The 23,269-nt window shown below is 36.7% G+C and overlaps 2 protein-coding genes across 3 annotated transcripts; both read left to right on the top strand.

The window, feature by feature from the left end:
• The first annotated feature begins 4,460 nt into the window (after positions 1–4,460).
• LOC137943891 (protein transport protein SEC13 homolog B-like) lies at positions 4,461–16,071 on the top strand. 2 transcript variants are annotated; one of them, XM_068789314.1, is made up of 4 exons: positions 4,461–4,561; positions 4,663–4,707; positions 13,814–13,888; positions 14,805–16,071. In XM_068789314.1, exon 4 carries the CDS (start codon positions 14,911–14,913, stop codon positions 15,823–15,825), a length of 915 nt encoding a protein of 304 aa, XP_068645415.1. In that variant the 5' UTR covers positions 4,461–4,561; positions 4,663–4,707; positions 13,814–13,888; positions 14,805–14,910; the 3' UTR covers positions 15,826–16,071. The 2 variants fall into 2 exon arrangements, with proteins under 2 accessions (XP_068645415.1, XP_068645414.1); XM_068789313.1 differs by having other exon boundaries at positions 4,654–4,707.
• A 3,415-nt stretch (positions 16,072–19,486) lies between these two features.
• On the top strand, positions 19,487–23,235 carry LOC137944158 (protein PSK SIMULATOR 1-like). The gene is made up of 2 exons (XM_068789716.1): positions 19,487–22,074; positions 22,958–23,235. Exon 1 carries the CDS (start codon positions 20,186–20,188, stop codon positions 21,947–21,949), a length of 1,764 nt encoding a protein of 587 aa, XP_068645817.1. The 5' UTR covers positions 19,487–20,185; the 3' UTR covers positions 21,950–22,074; positions 22,958–23,235.
• The last annotated feature ends 34 nt before the right edge of the window (positions 23,236–23,269 follow it).

The following is a 23,269-nucleotide window of genomic DNA, read 5'->3' as shown; positions in this document are numbered from 1 at the left end:
AAATGGCAGATGTTTGGAATGTCCAAGATGACAATAAGTTGTGTTGGTTTGCCTGCACAGTCAGAGAATAGAATGGGCAACTCCCTATTTGAAAGACTTTTTTTTGGTGATCTCATTTAATTTAACATACTGCAATTGAGTTGAAGCCATGCTTTGCTAGGATGGGGAGAGAAGGGCTCTCACCAAGTTCATAAATGGTTTGCACGATCCCTTGAATCGGCTATCTTCTCGGGATGATCTTCTGGATTGTTGCAAATGGGGAGGAATCACTTGCAACAGGAAAACTAGGTATGTTATCAAACTTGACCTTCAAAATAATGGCTAGTGGAATTTAAGTAGTGAATTAGATCCAAGTCTCATGGAACTAAAACATCTAAGGTACTTAGATTTGAGTTTTAACAACTTTGATGGCAATTCAATCCCAACTTTTTTAGGTTCTCTGAGTGAGCTAAGGTACTTGAACCTATTGTATGCTGGTTTTAAAGGGATAATTCCGTCCCAATTTTGGAATCTCTCCATGCTTGAGTACCTAGTTGTCTACTTGGGTGTTTATGACTTGGCCATTGACAACCTTCGATGGTTGGGAAAAATGACAAAGTTTAAAATACCTTAACATGAATGGTGTGGATCTGTTAAGCGTACATGGAGATTGGCTTCATATACTAAATAGGTTTCATTCCCTTGTTGAGGTTCATCTGGTAAATTGTAATCTATCTGTTATTCCTCTCTCTTCTCGTTGTCAATATCACGTCTCTTCGTGTACTTGATCTTTCATCAAATTACTTACACTCGATGATTCCTATCTGGATCGTTAGTCTCAATAACTTTGTGTCATTGGATGTGTTCAGTAACGCCCTTTATGGCCCTCTTTTGGTTCCCAAAACTAGAATTATTGCAAGAAATAAAACTGGAGCGGAATCATGACCTCCATGGGAACTTGTCACACATACTTGAAGGCTTCGAGAGAAAGATAAAGAGAATAGGTCTGTCAGGAATCAATTTCAATGGAGAAATACCAATGTCCATTGGGAATATGACCTCACTTATTGAACTTCGTTTGTTAGATAATGGAATTACTAGAAGGATTCCTGAAAGCATAAGCAATCTTCAGAATTTAGAAGTTCTGCATTTGGCAGTTAATGGAATTATTGGAAGTATTTTTGAAAGCATAAACAATTTCCGGAATTTAGAAGTTCTGCATTTGTATGAAAATGGCATAAATGGGGGATGATTCTTGACCGAATGTGTTGACTAAAGAAGCTCAAAGACCTTTCTCTCCTAAGATGCATGCTTTCAGGTCCTACACCTCTGTGTTTGGGTGAGTTGTCTTTCCTTGAGACGCTAGATCTTCGTTCAAATAATTTGAGTGGAGTTCTTCTGGAGACTCTGGGACAACTAGCTTACTTAAGGACAATGCTTGTTGGAAACAATTCTCTATTGGGTATCGTTTATGGAGTTCATTTAAAAAATTTGAGCAAATTAAAAGGACTAGACATGTCCTCCAACTCTTTAGCCCTTCAATTTCATGAGTGGTCACCTCCATTTCAACTCAATTTTCTCGTGTTGAGCTCATGTAACTTAGGTCTAGAACTCCCTTCTTGGTTAAAACTACAAAAAGATACGGGATATCTCAAATGCAAGCATTTCAGATGATATGCTAGATTGGTTTTGGGACATCACCCCTCAACTTCACATATTAGATCTTTCGTCTAATAAGATAAACGGGAATTTACTAGACCCTTTTAGGATGAGGGAAGATAGATTTGTTGGTTTGAACTCAAACTTATTTTGGGGTCCTATACCAAATTTTATAGGTAATGTTAGTTACCTCGATATCTCCAACAACAATGTTTCTGGACCCCTTCCTCAAGGACTAGGCTATTTGAACTTCTTTTCGGCTTCAAATAATCACATCAATGGTATTATCCCATCGTCGGTTGTAGAATTGACACAACTAAGTGTACTTGATTTGTCAATAAACAAACTAAAGGGCAACATTTTCCCAACAATTGGAAACTACACAATGCTTTATGTGCTTGACTTGAGTGAAAAAAATTCGCAAGGAGAAATACCAAAATCTTTGGGTCACATACAATATCTCGAATATTTACACTTGAACAAAAACAATCTATCTGGAGGAATTCCAAATTTGTTAAATACTAGTGGGACTTTGTTGGCTATTGACCTTGGTGAGAATAATTTGTCTGGAGACATTCCAACATGGATCAATGATCTTGTAGCACTTAGGAGACTAAGCATGTTGTCCAATTTGTTCTTTGGGGAAATTCTGCTTCAACTCTCAAAGGCAAGTTCACTCCAAGTATTGGATAGAACAAACTAATTGGTTCAATTCCTCCAAGTTTTGGGAATTTGTCAACAATGAGAATCCAGAACATGTCTGATTTTGCTTTCAAATTGAATTTAGATAAAAAAAGCTTATGGAGATAAGTTACTTGTGACAACAAAAAATCAGATATTGGAATATACAAGGATACTCCTACTTATTACAAGTTTGGACTTTTCCAACAATGATTTGGTTAGTGATGTCCCCGAGGAATTAACAAGACTAGTAGGTCTCCTCACATTGAACTTGTTTGAAAATCATTTCATAGGAAAGATTTCAGAAAACATCAACAACCTAAACTTGTTGGAGTCACTTGATCCATCAAGAAATCAGTTCTTTGGTTTGATTCTTCAGAGTTTGTCATTTTGACTTCATTAGGGTGCTTAAATTTATCGTACAACAATTTGTTTGGAAGAATTCCAACAAGTCTATTACTCCAACTTTTTGTTGAATCAAGTTACATAGGCAATGCTCAACTTTGTGGACCTCCCCTTACTGAGTGTCCAAATGTGCTCATGAATCTTATTGATTTTGATATCTAAAAAGTCATGGAGAATTGTTCTTTTTTTATTTGCAGATGGTTTCTCATCCTAAACACTACAGGTAAATGAAGAATAAGTTGTAGAATCTGGCTGTATTTATTGTTCTTAGTATATTGAAAGAAGGTATGTTTATTTTACAAAGACAATAAATGAAAATAAATTATAAATCCAACATCTTCTCTAAATTATCTGTTTCTCTTCAAACTTTTTCTTTTCTTTCTGTCTTTACTCTTTTTATTTTCTTCAAAAAATTTGATTTCTTACCTTTTTGCCGTATTTACCGTTGGGAACACTGAACACGGCGGCCTAAGTCATATCTGGCTGCGACAAAAGAACCGAGTCCACTTCAATGGGGGATATCTTCTCGCCTGTTGATATTCCAGAACAACCCATACGAGAAACCCTTCACAGTTTATGGCTCTGCTTAGCCGGGAAGAAAAAAAAAGGGTTCTTTTAGTAAATAAAGATAGCTATCATCGTAAAAACACCCGACATATCCTGTGGAACTGGCCCAATGACCACAATACTACCATGAACAAGCCCGATGCCATTCCCCATGAGTCACTCACTGTTGTGCTATTCAATGCACGAGTCAGGCTATTATGTTGGATTTGAGTGGATTGTAAAGCGAGTTAGGGGATCTAACAAGATTTTTTTTTCAGTCACTTTTGAGAGGGCAGGTGAAGACTTGTCTTTTGTAACCATATGTAATTGCTTCGAGTTGCTCCTTATCTTGTCCTTGAGTTCGATTTCTCTGACTTGGGAGGATTGACCCGACATAGATGTCACAGGGTCAAGTCAAGGCTCAAGTCTTAAGTCATTGAAACTAGGGGAGCCTCCCTTCTCCCCCTCTATGAACTTGATATTCCAACATTTGATTTATTTTTATTTATTTAAAATGACCAAAATACTTTTTATACTTTAAAATTATAGAAAAAATGTCCCTCAAGTGTTTAATTTTCTCTCGATATATGATGTTAAATGCCAAATATACTTATATAAAACTACCAAAATACCCCTCATATAGTAAAATTATCATAATGAGCCTTTAAGTTTATAATATTTCTTGATCGACAGTCATGACATTTTAGTTGAACAAAGAAAAAATAAATTAGGTTTTTAAGTTGATGTACTAATATTGTAATTAGTGATACAAATTAAAAATTTTATTTTAAAATTTTAATTATTTTTTATAATTGAGCGGAATTTTGGTTAATATTTGTTCTTCAGGTCATATTTGTATTTACAATTTATGGTGGCAATAACGAAAGGTTTTTTTGGAGATCATAAGAGAGAAAGTATAAATCAATTTTTTTGGTATTTGTATAAGTATTAGAGGATAAGAAAAAAATGTATTATTTTTATCTTTATATTTATAAAAATTATTTAATATAAATTAATGATGGAGTAAATCATGAAATGTATGAGACGGGGTTGAAGAAAGGGTAACCGGTGGTCCGTAACGGATTTTAACAAACCCGATTCGACCCGACCCATGCCCACCCTTGACTCCGGCTTCTTGACAAAACGGGTTAATGAAAAGCAAAAATTTCACTATATACGGTGGACTTCCGCGACTTTGTGTGCTCTCCTCGTCGCGAGAGACGTTCTCGTCTGTGACCCTCTCCGGCTTCTTTCCTTCTCTATTATCTGTTCTTCCACACCACTTGCATCGGTAAGTTGTTTCATTTTGTTTCACTCCTCTTCTCTTCTCTTTTGTATATATTTTTTCTTTTCTCTGTTATGTATCTGAGCATTTCTTTTCAGATCTCTTAGTCCGAGATTCGGGAGGCAATGCTGAGCGTTCCTCTTCAAAACCTGGTATGTATTCTTTCAAATCGGAGGATTTTTATTTCTGATCTGAAGGGTAGAACCATTTTTTGTCGGATTCTTCACTTTCTCTTCCAACTTGTTGGTGCATATGAACTATCAGATTTTTCACCCTTAAATTTCCAATTTTGATTTATTGCTTTTGAAGAGGTCCATTTTTGCTTTATAGCGGCCCCAAATCAAACTTATTTTGAAATCCGCTCTACCCAGAATTACCAATGAAGCTTTTACTCTTCTATAATTCTGCAACCAAGATAAACCTGAATTTTCTTCCTTCCACCCAGCAAAAAACTTTATTCCGCCCATCTCGCTGACAGTTCTCTTGCCATTTGTCGTTAAGTTTCTTTCCAATCCCCATCTTCTTCATTTTCGACCTTTTCCCCTTTGGCCCAAAGTTTTGGCCAGAAATAACTATATTTTAACACTATTTTCTCTGCCTTTCTTCTGTGTCTGTCGTCCTCATCTTTATCTCTTGAGTCCAGATGTGTGTCTCATTTGTTCTTTAACTTCTATGCCATTATTTTTTATTTCAGATATAATTTGAGTTCCAGGTTCTGATTCCAGGAAGGCCATAATATGATTTTTTTTATTTTTTTTTATGTAGAAGTGAATCCCAACGGTAGAAGGAGTTTTTTTTTGACCTCTGTGTCATTTATCATTTCTTCAACACTTGGTAACCCAAAACATTATTCATTTTAAAAAAAAGATGTACTTACCTATATGCTTCTGCCTTCAACCTTTTATTTCTCATCTTTTCTTTATTTCAGTCACTTTTGGGAAAAAAATATGTCTAAGCTTGAATTTGGGGATTGGTTTATTTAAATTTTGTGACTTTCACTGTTGCTCAACAAAATTCGGATTAGCCATGTGTGGAATCATATTGAGCTTGATTTGTGGCAGACAAGCTAACCTCTCACTGCAGAAATTTCATTCGTTTTTCTTTCCCAGAAGAGGAAAGTGTAAAAGAAATTACCTGAGGGGGGGTTAGTCCACAATGAAGTGGAAATGAAGTGGAAAATTGAATTGAAGTGAGATGAATTGCTTCCACTTCAATTCATGTTTGGGTGTTAGTATAGACGAGTTCAAGTGGCTGGAAAACAGATTCCAGTGTTAGTGCCCCCAAATGAAAAATATGATATAAAAAAGAGAATAAGTAACATTTTATAATATACTTAAATAGAACATATACCTAAACATATAATTAACAAAAATAAGCGTGGTTACTACACTTATAAGTGATTTAACGTGTAGTATTAGAATATATTAATATCTTAATTAATGAAAAATTATATTATATTACTTAATGATTATAATTTATTATAAATTAAAACAATAATTATGGTTTAATTAATTATAACAATTGGATAATTAAACCAATTAATGATTATAGTTTATTATAAATTAATATACTAATTACGTGTGACTAGAATAAATTATTTAAAATAAATAAAAAAGTTAAAAATAACATAAGTGAATATAATAAATAAATAAATTATTCTGTAATAACATAAGATATAGTTTAACATTAAAACTCATTATTTTAATAAAAATAAATAAATACATAATAAATAAATAAATATATTAATTTATCAATAACATAATATACATTTTAAATATTATTAATTAATAATATATTAACAAAAAATGAAAAACTAATGGTTTAATTAATTGGATAATTAAACCAATTATGACGATGTTTAATTTTTCCTAACTTAGGAAAAATTAAATATCGTCTTCGTCTTCCTCTGCGGCGATCTTGGCAACGGCAGCGGGCAACGGCGACGCTCCGACGGTGCGCTGAGAGGGAGAAAATAGGGAGGCCGAGAGAGAAGAGAAGCCAGGAGGCCGAGGGGCTCTGGCCTCCCGTGCTTTGCGACGGAGGTCGAGAGAGGGAGGAAGGAAGGCTGAAGGGAGGGGGGGGGGCGGAAAGAGAGGGAGGCCGAGGGACTCTGCGATAGAGCCTCCCGTGCTCTGCGACGGAGGTGGGGGCAGAGGGAGGACGGCCGACGGGGGTGGGGGCAGAGGGAGGAAAATCGCGGGGGGGGGGGGGGGGGAAGCAACGCGCGTGGAAAGTTGATGATTCGCAAAATAGGTAGGAAACAGCTTTCCCCCGTTTTTGCCTGAGCGAATGAAATGGTGTTATCTCACTTCAATTCAAGTCATTCTGGACTAACGCCATAAATGGGATGAACTAAGTAATGCGGGGGGAATTCATTCCACTTCATTGTGGACTAACCCCCCCTGAATATCTTATACTTCAGATAAATTTTCTATTGGGTTATGAACTTACTTTGCTAGGAGAAAGATATTCAAAAGAACAAAGGTTTGAACACTTTTTGAAATAGACAAGATCGAACCACCTTCTCAAGCAGAAGTTTTACTAAGCTTTTTTTGTTAAAAGAGGGGAATAGCCAGAATCCAAGTATTTCAGGCATTACTTTTGACAAAATATGTTGAACTTGGTAATCGTATTAAAATTGAATAAGAAACGAATTAAAATGATTTATATGTACAACAGAGTATCACTATATTAGGTAACTACCTAATCTTGGAGATACAAATCAAAATCAGATAAAAAACTAAGCCCTACAAATCAGGAATTACAATCGCAGGAAAAAATCAAATATTCACAGTTGTACACGGTTTCCTTATACAAGAAAACCTGTATTTTCCCACACTCCCCCTCAAGTCGATGAATGGATATCATCCATTCCAAGCTTGCTTGTTATTCTCTGAAAAACACTACAAGACAATCCTTTGGTGAGCACATCGGCAAGTTGATCACCAGTAGGAACGAAATGAGTACAAATTAGGCCATTATCCAGCTTCTCCTTTATAAAATGTCTATCAACTTCAATGTGTTTGGTACAGTCATGTTGTACTGGGTTGTGTGCAATATTGATGGCTGATTTGTTGTCATAATATAGACTTATTGGACCTTCCCACCTGACTTTCAGATCCGCCAAGATTATCTTTAGCCATAGCAGTTCATAAATCTCAAGAGCCATCGCTCTAGACTTAGTTTCTGCACTGGAGCTTGTAACCACATTTTGTTTTTTACTTCTCTAAGTTACCAGATTGCCTCCTAAGAAAGTGCAATACCTTGAGGTCGATCTTCTATCAACTATGGATCCTTTATGATTCGCTTCTGGATAGGCTTCAAGAGTCATCCCTTCTCCTTTCTTAAACAAGATTCCTTTGCCTGGTGTACCCTTCAATATTGCAGGATTCTATGCATTGCTTTGAGACGTGACTCTCTGGGATTGTGCATGAATTGACTCACCATACTTACACCGTATGCTATATCAGGCCTGGTATGTGACAATTAAATTAGCTTCCCCACAAGTCTTTGATAAGAACCTTTATTCACCACGTCCTCAGGAACATCACAAAGTCTGTGGTTTGACTATGGGTGTCTCTACTGTCATACATCCTAGCTTGCTTGTTTCAGCCAATAAGTCTAACACATATTTTTGCTGGGATATAAAATCCCTTACTAGGGGTGGGCTACAAGTACTTCAATTTGCCTAGTTCTTTAATCTCAAATTCCATCACCAACTATTTCTTCAAGTTCTCCGTTCTGTCCAAGTCATTTCCTGTGACTATAATATCATCTACATAGACCAGCAGTACCGTCACTCTCCTTGTTTCTGAGTGCTTCACAAACAGGGTATGATCGCCTTGGCTTTGTTTATACTTAGAGCGCATACTCACTATCACTTTGGCAAATCTCCCAAACCAAGCTCGTGGGGACTGTTTTAGTCTATACAAAATCTTTTTTAGCTTACATACTACTTTTCTTCATTCGATGCAAACCTAGGTGAAATCTCCATATAGATCTCCTCTTCAAGATCACCATGTAATAACACATTTTTTTTTTTTTTTTTTTTGTGAAAAACAAGTACGTTCTTGACATCAAACTGTTGTAATCACCACCCAAAATTTACAACCACTGATAGTAAGATTCTCATTGGATTCATCTTAGCCACCAGAGCAAAAGTCTCCAGATAATCTATTCCGTAAGTTTGAGTATACCCTTTGGCGCCTAGCCTTGCTTTATACGTATGCACCCAATTGATTTTTCCCCTCTTGGTAGCCTCACCAAGTCCCAAGTCTTGTTTTTCTCAAGTGCTTCCATCTCAATCTTTATAGTATTTTTCCAATTCACATTTCCTAATGCTTTGGATAATGTTTTAGGAGTACGAACTATATTTAGGCTTGTAAGAAAGGCGTTGTATTTAGGAGAAAGATTCTTATAGGACATGAATAGATACAGAGGGTGTTTGGTACAAGCTCTAACTCCTTTTATAAGAGCATGTGAACACCACAATCTTGTTATTCAAGTGTTTCAGGGATGTTATCATTGGGTGGAGTACTTACCTTGACATGACCAGAAGCAGAATCAGATGATTGTGCCGGTACAGGTTGAGAGATTGGTACTCTTTTCCTTGAGTAAACTGCAATGGACCATTAGAGTCTTGAGTTTGCGTTCCATGTAACATTCCTTGTGACTTGGATGCATGAGGCTTAGCTTCTAATTGAAAGTTTGACTCGGATGTGGTGTTTGGCAAAATGTTTGGCTTGGAAACAACAGCTGGAAACTCAAGGAGAAAAAAAATCTTTGTCTTTATCTTCTATGAAAGATTTCTCCTCCTAAAGATAAGGACTAGTAAAGTAATGATCTTGTTTAACAAAAGTAATATTGACAGACACAAAATTTCTTTGATGGAGGATGATAATATTTGTAGCCCTTTTTGATGGAAGAATAGCCAACAAAGACACATTTGAGAGCTCGATGATCAAGTTTTCCCCTGTTTTGAAAATGCACATGAACAAATGCAATGCAGCCAAATATTTTTGGGACAAGATTTGTGGATGCATTAAAATCTGGAAAGAAATGTTGGAGAACACTCATTGAACTTTTGATGTCAAGAACTCTTGTAGGAAGCCTATTGATGAGATGAGTAGCAGTTAAAATTGCTTCTCCCTAGTACTGTTTTGGGACATTTTTTTTTAAACAAGAAGGCCCTTGTAACAGCTAGAATGTGACCATTCTTGCGTTTGGCCACTCCATTTTGTTGGGCTGTGTTAACACAAGAAGACTCATGTATGATGCCATTTTCACGGAAATAAATAGAGAGAAATTGGTTAAAAAAGTATTTAGCTTTGTCAGATCGAAAACTCTTTATCCCAACACCAAATTGAGTTTTGATCGTGTTATAAAAAGTTGGAAAAATCACACTCATCAGATTTATTTTTTAACAAAAAAAATCCAAGACGTGAGTGCAATCGTCAATAAATGAGACAAACCACCGTGCCCCGGAAACATTAGTAACAGTGGAAGGTCCCCAAATATCACAATGAATCAAGGAAAAAGGAACTGATTTTCTTTTTTTCCTGATAGGAAAGGAAGCACGTTTGTGTTTTGCAAGTTCACATACATCACAGTGAAAGTTGTCAATGGCTCAACCTTTGAACAGTGAAGGAAGCATTATTTTGAGAGCAAGAAAAGATGGGTGACCAAGACGAAGGTGTTGAAGCCAGATATTGTCTTTATTAGATTTGAATGACTCAGAAAGGAATGGTAATGGTGATAGAGTCTTAACTCTATGTTGTCCATTCGATTCTTCAAGATAGTAAAGACCATCCCTCTCCCTAGCACATCCAATCATCCTCTTCGTGCCCTGTTCCTGAAATACACAATGAGAAGGATAAAAGGACGCACTGCAATTAGAATCAGCAGTGAGTTTTTGGATTGACACAGGATTAGTGCATATTTTTGGGACATGAAGACATTCTTAAGTGTAAGGCAAATATTCAAAAGGACATCCCCCTGGCCAGCCACAGTTGTCACTGATCCATCAGCCATGGTTATTTTTCTATTGCTGGGACAAGGGGTGTAGAAACAAAATTTTGAGATGAATGGGTCATATGATCTGTAGCTGCTGAGTCAATGACCCAGAAGTTGGTGGAGACCTTATCCGAGGTATTAAAAACATGAGTAGAAGAAACATGAGAGGCTGAGAACACCAAAGAACAAGTACCTATTGTATGCGGCTTCTCTAATGTCCCCAACAAAGTCTTCAATTTTTCAATCTCCTCTCTCTTGAATTCAGTACTTGGGAAGTTTTCTTCATTCCATGGTTGTGTGTTTGCCAGATGCACCTGTCCCTGTCCTCTTCTTTGTCCACTCTTCTCGGACAGTTTTTTGTCCATTGTTTGAGGCTCGCCATGGAACTTCTAGCACTTCTCCTTGGTTGGGCGTGACTTTTTGCAATATGTACACCACAAAGAGTCCTAGTTGAATGGTCTTGAAAAATTTATTTGCTCATTGCCATAACTCTTCACAGTAGTATTTTTGGACACCAATGCCAAACTCTCTATTGTGGGAGTTTCAATCATAACACCCCTTCTACCTTCCTCAGCAAGAACAATTTCTATTGCCTCTTTCAAATATGGCAATTCCTCTTTTCCAAGTATTTGCACTCTTACGACATCAAACTCAATGTTTAATCCAGCAAGAAACTCATAAATTTGATCTTTTTCAACAAACCTCTCAAGGATAGGTGCATCTTCACTGCATTTCATCTGGATGCATTGATAATGATCCATCTCTTGCCATATGTTCATAAAAAAATTGAATATTCTGTGGCTGATCAATTTTCCTGTATAGTGACTGAAATTTATGTCTTGATCTCATAGATCTGTGCAACATCATGAACTTTAGAATAGGTCTGGTTGACTGCTTCTCATATCTCCTTGCCCGTGCTAAAAAACATACATGTATCACTGATTTCTGGTAACATAGAATTCCATAACCAAGACATCACCAAAGAATCGTGTTCATCCCAAACATCAAATTTAGGATCCCCTTATTCTGGACCGGTGCCAAGCAAGTGACTCGGTTTTCCTCTTCCCTTCAAGAACATGTGGACCAATTGAGACCACTTCAAATAATTTTTCCCGTTCAACCTATATGCTGTCAGAATATTCTGCATTTCTCTTGTTGTGGCAGACTTGTTGTCGGTTAAAGAAACTTCTGAAGTGTCACTGTCAAACGCCTAGCAACTTCCCAGGAGGTCACCCATCCTAAGATTACTCTCGCTCAGGCTCGCTTAACTTCAGAGTTCTTAGTCAGATACCCAACCAATACAACCCGAAAAGATTAGCCGTTTAAGGTGCGGAAAGCCAAGTACCTAACCCATCAGTGGACCAGGGGAGACGGAACCTAACCCAGGTGGACCGGAACCTCCTAGCTCTGACACCACCCCGCCTATTCTGGAGCCGTCTCTCACGGGATTTGAACGGCGGACCTGGCGTGCCCAACTCTGATACCATGTCAAACGCCTAGCAACTTCTTAGGAGGTCACCCATCCTAAGACTACTCTCGCTCAGGCTCACTTAACTTCAGATTTCTTAGTCAGATACCTAGCCAATATAACCCAAAAAGACTAGCCGTTTAAGGTACGGAAAGCCAAGTACCTAACCGATCAGTGGACGGAACCTAACCCAGGTGGACCGGAACCACCTAGCTCTGACAGTCACTAGTTTTGGTGAATGAAGACATGTGTTAGAGGAAAAAAGGTACTGGAATTCACGATTTAACGGTGACTTTGCCAGAAAACCATTATTGGCGTCTCTGTTGCCCTCCAAAGGTAAAATTCTTCATGTGGAGTGCTTGCCAAAATAAGATCCTTACATCGGATGTGCTTCGAAGAAGGGGTCACCCCTCAATAGACTTGTTATGTCCTTTTTGTAACATTGAAGAAGAATCCGCCAGCCATACCCTGTTATTATGCCAATATTCTTGGAAGGTTTGGTCCTCTATCTTTTGCAATTTCGGTTTGCAAATATGTATCTCTGCAGATCTGTTGAGTTTTAGCAAGTCAATCTATGGTTATCCCCTTCCTGGGCTCGGTAAAATGATGCTATCAGCATGTGTCAGTTTTGTGCCATGGGGGATTTGGAATGAACGGAATAGGAGGCGGTTCGAGGCTAAATTTGAATCTAAGAAAAGTGAAGCGGAAAAAGTGATGGGCCAAATATCCACCTGGCTCTTGACGAAAAAACCTTTTTGCTCTTTCAAGGGCACTTCCATTCGTGAAAACTGGAGCAACCTAGCAAGGATGCATTTGGGACCAAGATTCAAGTTATGAAAGAGTGGGCGACCCCAGAGGTTGGATATTTAAAATTGAATTTTGATGGTTCTTCTTTCGGTAATTCGGGGATCGCAGGTTTCAGAGGTGTGATTTTGGACTTATTTGGCAATCAGTGTTTTTCTTATGCTGTCCATTAGGCATCTCCGACTCAAAGTCTGCAGAGCTTCATGGTCTTCTCAACGGGCTCCGGATTTTCAAAGATAAATGTAGTGGCCCAATTCACATTGAAGGGGATTCCAAGGTAGTCATTGGATGGGGCCGTGGCACTTCCTTTCCGCCATGGAGGCATTGGGAAAATTTCCAGGAGATTTTAGAGATTACCACATTATTTTCTTGTATTTGGTCTCACACTCTGAGATCTGCAAATTCGGCAGCAGATGTGCTTGCCAAACAGGGAGCATCTCTTCAACATCTTGTTGTTAGGGATATGCTCCCTATCTCTTTGTAATTTTTTGCCTTTTTAATGAATTGCATCTTTATAACAAAAAAAAAAACTTTGCTAGAAAACGATCATACAACTCTGATACCATAATAAAATATGTTGAACTTGGTAATCGTATTAAAATTGAATAAGAAACGAATTACTATGATTTATATGTACAACAGAGTATCACTATATTAGGTAACTACCTAATCCTGGAGATATAAATCAGAATTAAATAAAAAACTAATCCCTACAATCAGGAATTAAATCACTAGAGAAAGTCTAATATTCACAGCTGTACACGGTTTTCTTATTCAGGAAAACCATAATTTCCCACAACTTTGAAAGACTATATGAAAATTTTCATATGTTTACTAGATCACATGTTATTTTATGGATAAAATTGAGGAGTTTCATAAAATATGTGACTAGTTTTATTAAATTTACAGTTATTCGTTATATGTAATCTTCCATGATTTTTTCTATATTATTGATACATTGTATGTCTTTGCAGGAACTATAACGGTACAAAAAAGGATTCTCCTTTCAGTTCAGTACTTTTAAATTTGTCCATAGAAGAATATAGAGTGTGAGTCGCATAAGTTTATTTGTATATTACTTTTCATTCTTGTGAAAATCTTTACTCTTATGTATTATTTGACTACTGTACTATGGCTAGGATGTGCTTTTATTTGCATTGATATAGAATTCTGTTCTCTGTTACCTTACTGTGGAGTGTGATGTTGTTGTTGTTTCCATGTGACATGAAGAGTTGGTTTATGGTTGATCTTCCACATGGTTTTATTCTTTTGGCTATTGCTTCAATCTCGTACTTTGCCTTCTGTCAGTTTTTATTGCATCCCCTGTCCATTTGGTTTCTAAACTTACAAACTGAGCACTGTAATTTTAACATTTTCCACAAAGCTAGATTTTCAGTTTTATGATTTTATAGTTGATGTTTCTGTTCTACAAGTGTCTAGCTATTGTTGTAATGTATCTTTTTGGTGTATCATGTAATTTAGTGCTATTTTTTTCTTTTGTATAAACTGTTTGATGAAACTATTGCAAGTTATTATTTTTTACAATTTTATTCAAGGCTCTTATTTAGAACAATGTTAACACTACTTTTATTCATATCTGTCATCTAATTGTAGTTTATTGTACGTTTTTATGGTTTTTAGAATTAATTTGCCTTGATAGTATTTGATTACATGTGTATATATATAAATATTATATATATACATGCTTTTAAAGGTGAGTAAAATATGATGAGTAGCAGAATGCTTTGGCTTTAATGATTTAAAATTATATAAGCCATTTATGGAATTACTCTTTCCATTGGAGGTTGTTGTAATATAATTACCTTTACTCGAATGAAATCACTATTATTAGTTGTTGTAGTTATTTCATTTTTAAGCTATGTAATGTTTTATTTCCATCTAGTAAACCTTGTTTTAAGTTACTAGCAGTTCGCTTTTCCTTCTAATTCCTTTTCTTTTTGGCAGACGTGCACATTTTCAGGTCAGGAAATTGGATATACCAGCCGCCAGCAAATACCTTGCTTTTCAGACCAGGAGAGAACGAAAGAGACAAAGTTGTTGATGCAAAGAGATGCCTTCTCAGAAAATTGAATCAGGTCACCAAGATGTGGTCCATGATGTAGCCATGGATTACTATGGCAAGCGCTTAGCTACTGCCTCCTCTGACAACACTGTGAAAATCATCGGCGTAACATCCGCCTCCCATCAGCACCTCGCTACTCTCACAGGTCACATTGGTCCTGTCTGGCAGGTTGCCTGGGCGCACCCTAAATTCGGATCCATACTTGCCTCCTGTTCCTACGATGCACGCATTATCATCTGGAAGGAAACCCCTCAAAATGAGTGGATCCAGGCTCATGTCTTTGCAGATCAGAAATCTTCCATTAATTCCATTGCTTGGGCTCCCCATGAGCTTGGTCTCTGGCTCGCTTGCGCATCTTCTGATGGAAATGTCTCTGTCTACACTGCTAGACCAGATGGTGGATGGGATAGGGCCGCCATTGACCAAGCCCATCCGATAGGAGTTACATCTGTCTCGTGGGCACCAGCCACCGCCCCAGGTGCCCTTTTGGGCGGAACTGGGGGGGCTCTTGATCAGCCAGTTCAGAAGCTTGTCTCAGGTGGTTGTGATAATACCCTGAAGGTCTGGAAGCTCTCTAATGGTAATTGGAAGATGGACTGTTTCCCTGCTCTACAGAAGCACAGCGACTGGGTTAGGGATGTGGCCTGGGCACCCAATCTTGGGCTACCAAAATCCACCATTGCTAGTGCTTCACAGGATGGGACGGTTGTGATCTGGACTGTTGCCAAAGAAGGGGATCAGTGGGAAGGGAGGCTTTTGAAGGATTTTAAGACGCCGGTTTGGCGGGTGTCCTGGTCGCTTACTGGGAATTTGTTGGCTGTGGCTGATGGGAATAATAACGTGACATTGTGGAAAGAGTCTGTAGATGGAGAATGGCAGCAGGTCACAACTGTCGAACCCTAGATGCAGGTTTTAGGGTTTTGTTACTCCTGTCTGGTAATCTGTTATTTTTTATACTGTTTTGTAGTGTCTTTCCAATTTTGTTCCTTTTATAACTGCTAATTGGTACCAACAATGCACTATTGATACTGATAAAATGGTGCTTTATGAGCTAATTGTAGTTTTATTATCAGACCTCGTCTTAAATCTGATCTGACTTGGGTGTGATCTGAATTTTTAGCTATATTTCAACTTGGACCTTTTATAGCTGATGATTTGTGGTGTTCAATAAGGTTCTTCATGGATGGCTCTTTATGAAAGGTTTTGTTTTGCGTTTTACCCCACTCTAATATTAGAGTTTTTATAGCAACTCGTTAAACAGGTAGAGGGTAGGCGATTCAGATGACTGTAATAGGCTAATGAGTGTACATATCCAGGGATTTTCGTGGTCAATTCAGATAGCACTATTTTAGTTATCTTTAAACTCTTTACCGGCAGTGATTGAATCCCACCGGAGTTCTGCATCTGGAAATTCGATTTCCACTCTCACCCTCTACCAGCACTGGGACACCTCAAGCTTTAATAGAACAGCGGAAGATCGATCGAGTTGGGTTATTCATCGGAGAAGTCCAGAGAGGAAACTAGTTGTTTTCTGCAAACATGGGAGGTAGTAGCGTAGGAAGAAAAGGTGGAAGATCTTTTCTCCCCTCTGATCTGTTTTCCTTCTCCAAAACTGGATCAAACATTTAAAGATTTTGGTCAAATGTTTTGGTTACCTAATCCCATATATTAAAGAAGCCACTCTTGTTTCTGTATCATCTCCGCCTCATTCTAACATTCTAGCAAGAAACAAAACTGACTTATCTTTCACGCTAGACTTTTGGTTTTGATGAGCTCACAGTCAAAAAGGAGAGAGGGAGAGATCTCTACTTTCTATCCTTTGATGGGGATGGGTTAGTTGGGGATGGAGATGAGCACAAAGATGTTCTTCACGTAGGAAGCTCCAAGCACAAACTCCCATTGATGGTGGGTCTCATGGGGATATTGATTTAACAACTCCATTGGTATTATTAATCACCAACAGAGAATTTTACTAAATTACCCATTTTTTTAACAAATATTAACTAAAATAACCAACTTTCATACTTACTTAAAAAATACCCAACTTAGACCGGTGTATAGTCCAAGATGACACATCAATTTTGACTGCTTATGTGGTGACACATCATCACGCCATGTCTGCAACCACAAGAATTAAAGCCATGTCACCTAACATGTCATTATGCCATGTCATCAACACGCACGTTAGCATACCTTTTTTCTGTCATTTTTCTTTTATTATTGATTTAAGTTTTTTTGTAATTTTAAAAATATTATAAAAAACATTAATTTTGGGTTTTAAAAACCTTACAAATTTCATTAGCTTCTATTTAATATAATAAAAATATTAAAATTATTTACTAATTATTAAAAAATATTTTTCTAATGTAATTAATACTTTACATTATCGATTTAAGATATTTTTAATTTAATATAATATTTTTTAAAATTAATTTATTTTTAAAAATCTTATTTGTTGCTACATATTTAACTACCTTCTTTTTTATAATAACAAAATATTAAATTTTTATATTAATTAATTAAAAACTTATATTCTAATCTATTTAACTCATTGCATTATTGATTTAAGATATTTTAAAATTTAAAATATTTGAAAAAATATTTTAGTTTTTAAAAATATTTTTGTTGGTACATGTTTTATTACCTTATATTTATTTTAATTAAATATAAAATTTTATATTCTAATCTATTTAACACCTTTTATTATCGATTTAAGATATTTTCAAAATTTTAAAATATTTAATTTTTTAGTTTTAAAAATTTATTTGTTGATTTTATTACCTTCTATTTATAATAGTAAAATATGAATTATAATAATTAATTACAGATAAATAAGATTTTTGAAAACCAAAATAAAATTTTATAGTAAAAAATTTAAATTAGAAAATATCTTAGATCGATAACGAAAGGAGTTAATTACATTACAAAAAGTTTTTTAAAATAATTAATAATTTTTTTGATTTTTTTAAAATAAATATAAGGTAATGAAATACGTAATGATAAATAAAAATTTTAAAACTAAAATAATATTTTCAATTTATGTTTTAAATTTAACAATATCTTAAATCGATAATGAAAGGTGTTAAATAGGTAAAAATTTGATTTTTAATTAATTAATATACAAAATTTATATTTTATTATTTTAAAAAAGAAGTAATCAAATATGCATGGACAAATAAGATTTTAAAAAACTAAATTAAATATTTAAAAATATTGTATTAAATTAAATAATTTCTTCAATCGATAATGTAAGGTATTAATTACATTAGAAAATATTTTTAAATAATTTAAAAACAAAATTTATATTTTTATTATAGTAAATAGAAGGTAATCAAATGCGCAAAACTTTTAAAACCATAAATTTATGTTTTTAGATTATTTTTTAAAATTATAAAAGAGTTTAAATAAATAAAAAAGGGATAAAAAAGGTACAATGACATGGAGTGCTGACATACACGTGCTGATGACATGTCATCACACATTAGATAACGTACTAGGTGACATGGTTTTAATTCCCGTGGTCGCTAATGTAATATAATGATGTGTCACCACATAAACAGTCAAAGTTGATATGTCATCTTGGACAGTACACGCATGCACTTGACCGGTTAAAGTTGAATATTTTTTATATTAACTTTAAAAATTATTTTTTTAAATATTTATTAAAAAAATAAATAATTTAATAAAATTTCGTGACCAAAACCTATTTGGGTTTGGTTGTAGGAGGAGGTCACATTTTGTTGTGGCAGAAATAGCCTTGTTAATACTACTTGTCAACTTCAACGTACCGGCCACGGGCCATGGGCCACGGCCTAACATGAAGAAATGGTTCAGAGTAAAGACGAGAGACCTCCCCGATTCCTTCTTCAGATTCTCACATAAAGATACCTCGTGACTGGCGGACCCATTCATTCAATCTCTCATAAAAACCGGAACGTGTGGGGCCTATCAAATCCAACGGGCCAGCTATTGGCCAGGCCTTGATGATGGTGAACCGTTCAAACCATAGACAATAAAAGAAGTGGGTGGCCTTCCAAGCTAGGGTAAAAAATCACTGGGGCCCCCTTGTGGGTCCACATGGGAGGGCAGGAGCCTTAAACTTTGGGGCAGGTGAACATAAATGTGACGAACAACAGCACACATAAATAAATTTATTTACAGTAATGGAGAATTTATGTGGGCAGAGAGAATGGGAAATTGAACAGTTTTCTGTGGACCCCATGAACACTTCAGTGGACCCCACCAATAATATTTTAAAATATAGTTTGAGAATTAAAAAATTACTTTTTGATATATAAAAATCGATTTTTTGAGAATTAATAATTATTGAAAATAATTTTATGTCATTTACTTTTGTTGGAGTTAATAATTCGGTAAAAAACCTGGTAAAGGAGTGGCATTTACGTAAAATATATAGATTTGGAGGGTAAATAGTCGACCAGAGTTTCTATTTCGAAATTCTTTCCTTGCTTCTTCCTGGAGAAAAATCCATCCGTCTCTGCGTTTTGAATAATCCGCTAGAAAAAGAGCTTCACTCTGCCACGAACTTTGTTGGTTTTATGAATCTCTCACCCCCCCCGTCTCTCCTTTTCTCTCTCTTCATTTAACTTGCTCTGATGCTTTCTCTCTTTCCCGCGTAGTTCTTAGTTCGCTGGCTTTCTCTCTCTACATTAACCTCCATTGACGCGTATTTCTGTGGATGTCCTCCCTTCCTGGAGAGGTCTCGGGAAAGGTGGGAGAAAACCTCGAAAAGACCTGGTTCCCGGGATCGTTCAATATGGAAGCCCGGGAATGGGGAAATGAAATTGTGGGTAGGGGAATTTGAATGCCTTTTGTGGGTGGTTTGTGTTGAGATGGTAGTAGGTGATTTTTGAAGAGAGGGAGCTGGCTTGCTCTCAAATCTGTTGTTAGGTTTTGGGGTTTGCTTTTCTGTGGAATAGAAGGACTCTGTTACGTGAGTGAAGTTAGCGCTGATTTTTGTTGGTGAAGTTAGCGGCTAATTTTCGTTGTTTGGTTTCCTTTTTAAGGGAAAGTTTTGGGTACGAGATTCTCGGAGAATCTAGAGGAGCGGAAAAAGAGGAAAAGAGAGATTGTTTTGTTCTGTGTTTTGCATTTTTTCTTTTTATAATTTCGAATTCTTCGACGTTTATTTATCCACATTTCTACTCCCTGATCTACTTTGGGAGAGGGGAAAAAGTCGACTGGGAAAAGGTCGCTTTTACTTTTTGCTTTTCTCAGATCTCTGCCGGAAGAAGCAGCAACCATGGTGGCAGAGCCTTGGATTCTGAAGATGGGCACCCAGGTCAGTCACAATCTCAAAACAGCTTTTTCTCTTGATCATGCCAAGAAGAAAATCCACAAAAAACCAGAATTAAAGGAACCCATCGGCATCCTCTCCTTCGAAGTTGCAAATGTCATGTCCAAAACCGTCCATCTCCACAAATCTCTTACCGACCAAGACATCTCCAAACTGAAAAACGAGATCCTAAAGTCGGAAGGAGTGAAAAAACTCGTCTCTGAGGACGAATCTTACCTCCTTGAGCTTGCTCTTGCAGAGCGACTGGATGACTTAAACCGGGTCGCTAGTGTGGTTTCGAGGTTAGGAAAAAAGTGTACTGAGCAAACATTGCTTGGGTTTGAACACATTTATAATGATATTTTAACGGGAAAGATCGATGTGAAAGAGTTAGGGTTTTTGGTGAAAGACATGGATGGAATGATCAGAAAGATGGAGAGATACGTGGGATCTACTGCTAATCTATATAACGAACTAGAGGTTTTGAATGAACTGGAGCAGGCAACAAAGAAGTTCCAGCAGAATCAACTGGAAGAGAGCAGGAGGGCATTCGAGCAGAAAGTTATTTGGCAGAGGCAGGATGTGGCCCACCTCAAAGATGTTTCTCTGTGGAATCAGAGTTATGATAAGATTGTGGCATTGTTGGTGAGGACAGTTTGTACTATTTATGCTAGGATTTGCCTCGTCTTTGGAGACACACTTGTCAGTTCAGGGTTTTTTTGTGGTGGAGTGGGTCAAGTTTCATATTCGTTTGTAGATGAAAGTAGACTGTTTTCAGGTCAGATTGCAGGGACTCCTCTTCGTTTAAGGGCTTCTAAATCCCTGCGAGTGGATTCAAGCGAGACCGATTCAAGGGCAATCGAGAAACTTGAATTGGAAAGATGTGGGACACATGGTAGAGCAGAGGTGATTTCTCAGAGAAGAGAAATTAGTACGTTGCGGAATGAGAATTTTAGTTTTCCATGTGGAACTAGCCCAGGGAGGCTATTTATGGACTGCCTTAGCCTTAGCACTTCAGGTTCATCAAAGCTGGATGATGATCATGATGGGATTGAGAGTCAGAATGGATGTTCAAATTATTACAGTGCTTCAACTGGCATTAGGAGAGAGATCCCATGGCCTTCGGGTTGCCTAAATCGGAATGAGTTAGGCCCTCGGAAGTGTACTGGAGGTAGTAAATTGCACACTTGGCCTAAGATTAGGCTATTAACACATGCTCCACCATCAACTATTGGTGGTTCTGCTCTTGCTATGCATTACGCAAATGTCATAATTGTTATAGAAAAGTTGCTTCGTTATCCACACTTAGTTGGAGAGGAGGCTAGAGATGATTTGTACCAGATGTTACCCACAAGCTTAAAAATGTCTCTGAGGAAACATCTCAAGTCCTATGTTAAATCTCTGGCAATATATGATGCTCCATTGGCTCACGATTGGAAGGATACACTGGATAAGATCTTGAGATGGCTGGCTCCTCTGGCTCATAATATGATCAGGTGGCAAACTGAGCGTAATTTCGAGCAACACCAGATTGTTGCAAGGACCAATGTACTTCTGCTGCAAACATTGTACTTTGCAGATAAAGGGAAGACTGAGGCAGCTATCTGTGAACTTCTTGTTGGCTTGAATTATATATGTCGATATGAGCATCAGCAGAATGCTTTGTTGGATTGTACCAGTAGTGTAGATTTTGATAATTGTATGGATTGGCAAATGCAGTACTTTAATTAGATTATCAGTGATTTCAAGCATCAGCCGGGCCCACCTACTCCTACTTGGAGTCATGGAGTGTCTTCACTTTTCACATTTGAGCGATCCCTCGATGCCTTTTAGAGGCTACCATAATTTCTTGTAAGGTATATGACTTGTTTTAATTCAACATATTTTACATAGTTATCTTTATATCCTTACATTTTTCCTTAACTGGCGAAATTAGACATAATGCACAAAATAGTCGAAAAGTGCTTCAGTGAGTAGTTGAAAAGTCTGTTACAGTTTTAACATTGAAACTGAAGAAAAAAAAAACTATATATGTCTTCAATGGGTAATTGCAGGTGTCCTGTTAATGGTCTTTGATATTTTGGAAATATGTTTCTGACAATGTGCAATTTAGGAGTATCAATTCAAGAGGATTGTCACTCATGCCTATTTTGGGTAGTTTTGCTTGCAGAATCTTGTGACAGTGATGCATTTATTTATTTGAAAACTGTGATGCATGTTTTGATTCTTTAGGTTGCTTCATGTCATTTAGCTTTAGTTATATGCCTATAACTTTTTCAATTTGTACTTGACCTTGTTTTCACCTCTCATATGTAGCTTACCACTAGGGGTTACCTGTTCACATCTCTCATTTGTAAGTCCCACTACCTTCTTGAATAGTCGAAGGAAACGAAAATCTTTTGTTATTGTTTCTTGGACTACATGTAATATAACCAGGTTGTATTAGCATTAGATATAGTCATTGCTCATGTTAAATGACTAATTCCATATTACTTGAATAGAACTTTGGAATGAATTACCCCAGTAAACAGTTGCAGATGTACCTTGTTGGGAAACCAAAGCAAAACTGAAGCACCATTGAACAATTTCCGTTTAACTAGTTATTTTCTTGTTGGTAATCCTATTATGTGATAAAAAGGAAAGGTTTTCTTAGGTTTTTTGAGTGTTTGTTCTTCATTCTAGTTGTTTCAGTTGGTTTTTTCCCAGCAAGATTAACTTGTGGCTTTTTTTTGTGTGCAGATACAGTTGATTTCAGTTTGGAGCATGACATGTAAAAATACTGTTTCAGTATTTGGTGCTAAGGATTGTTGATTGTGTCTTGTAAAGAAAGGTATGAAAGCGATTGAAGTCCTCACTACTAAAAATCTTCCTTGTCAAAGCATCAATGTGCTGCAGTCTCCATATTATATGACACAGTGAGGAGGTAACCGATACCCATGTTGGGTCTTCTAAATCCTGTGTATGCCACCTCTGCCAAGTTTTTGCATATGGGATCTCTTATTCACCACAACGCATCATAAAGGACTGATACACCTCAATAGAAAATAATGG

The sequence above is a fragment of the Aristolochia californica genome, unplaced genomic scaffold (genome assembly GCF_029961685.1).
Source record: "Aristolochia californica isolate CCGP_79_NKW_82.1479 unplaced genomic scaffold, dmAriCali1.0.hap1 SCAF_11, whole genome shotgun sequence".
NCBI classification, from domain to species: domain Eukaryota; kingdom Viridiplantae; phylum Streptophyta; class Magnoliopsida; order Piperales; family Aristolochiaceae; genus Aristolochia; species Aristolochia californica.
The sequence above is the reverse complement of the archived record's forward strand: the minus strand, read 5'-3'. Positions and strand labels throughout refer to the sequence as shown.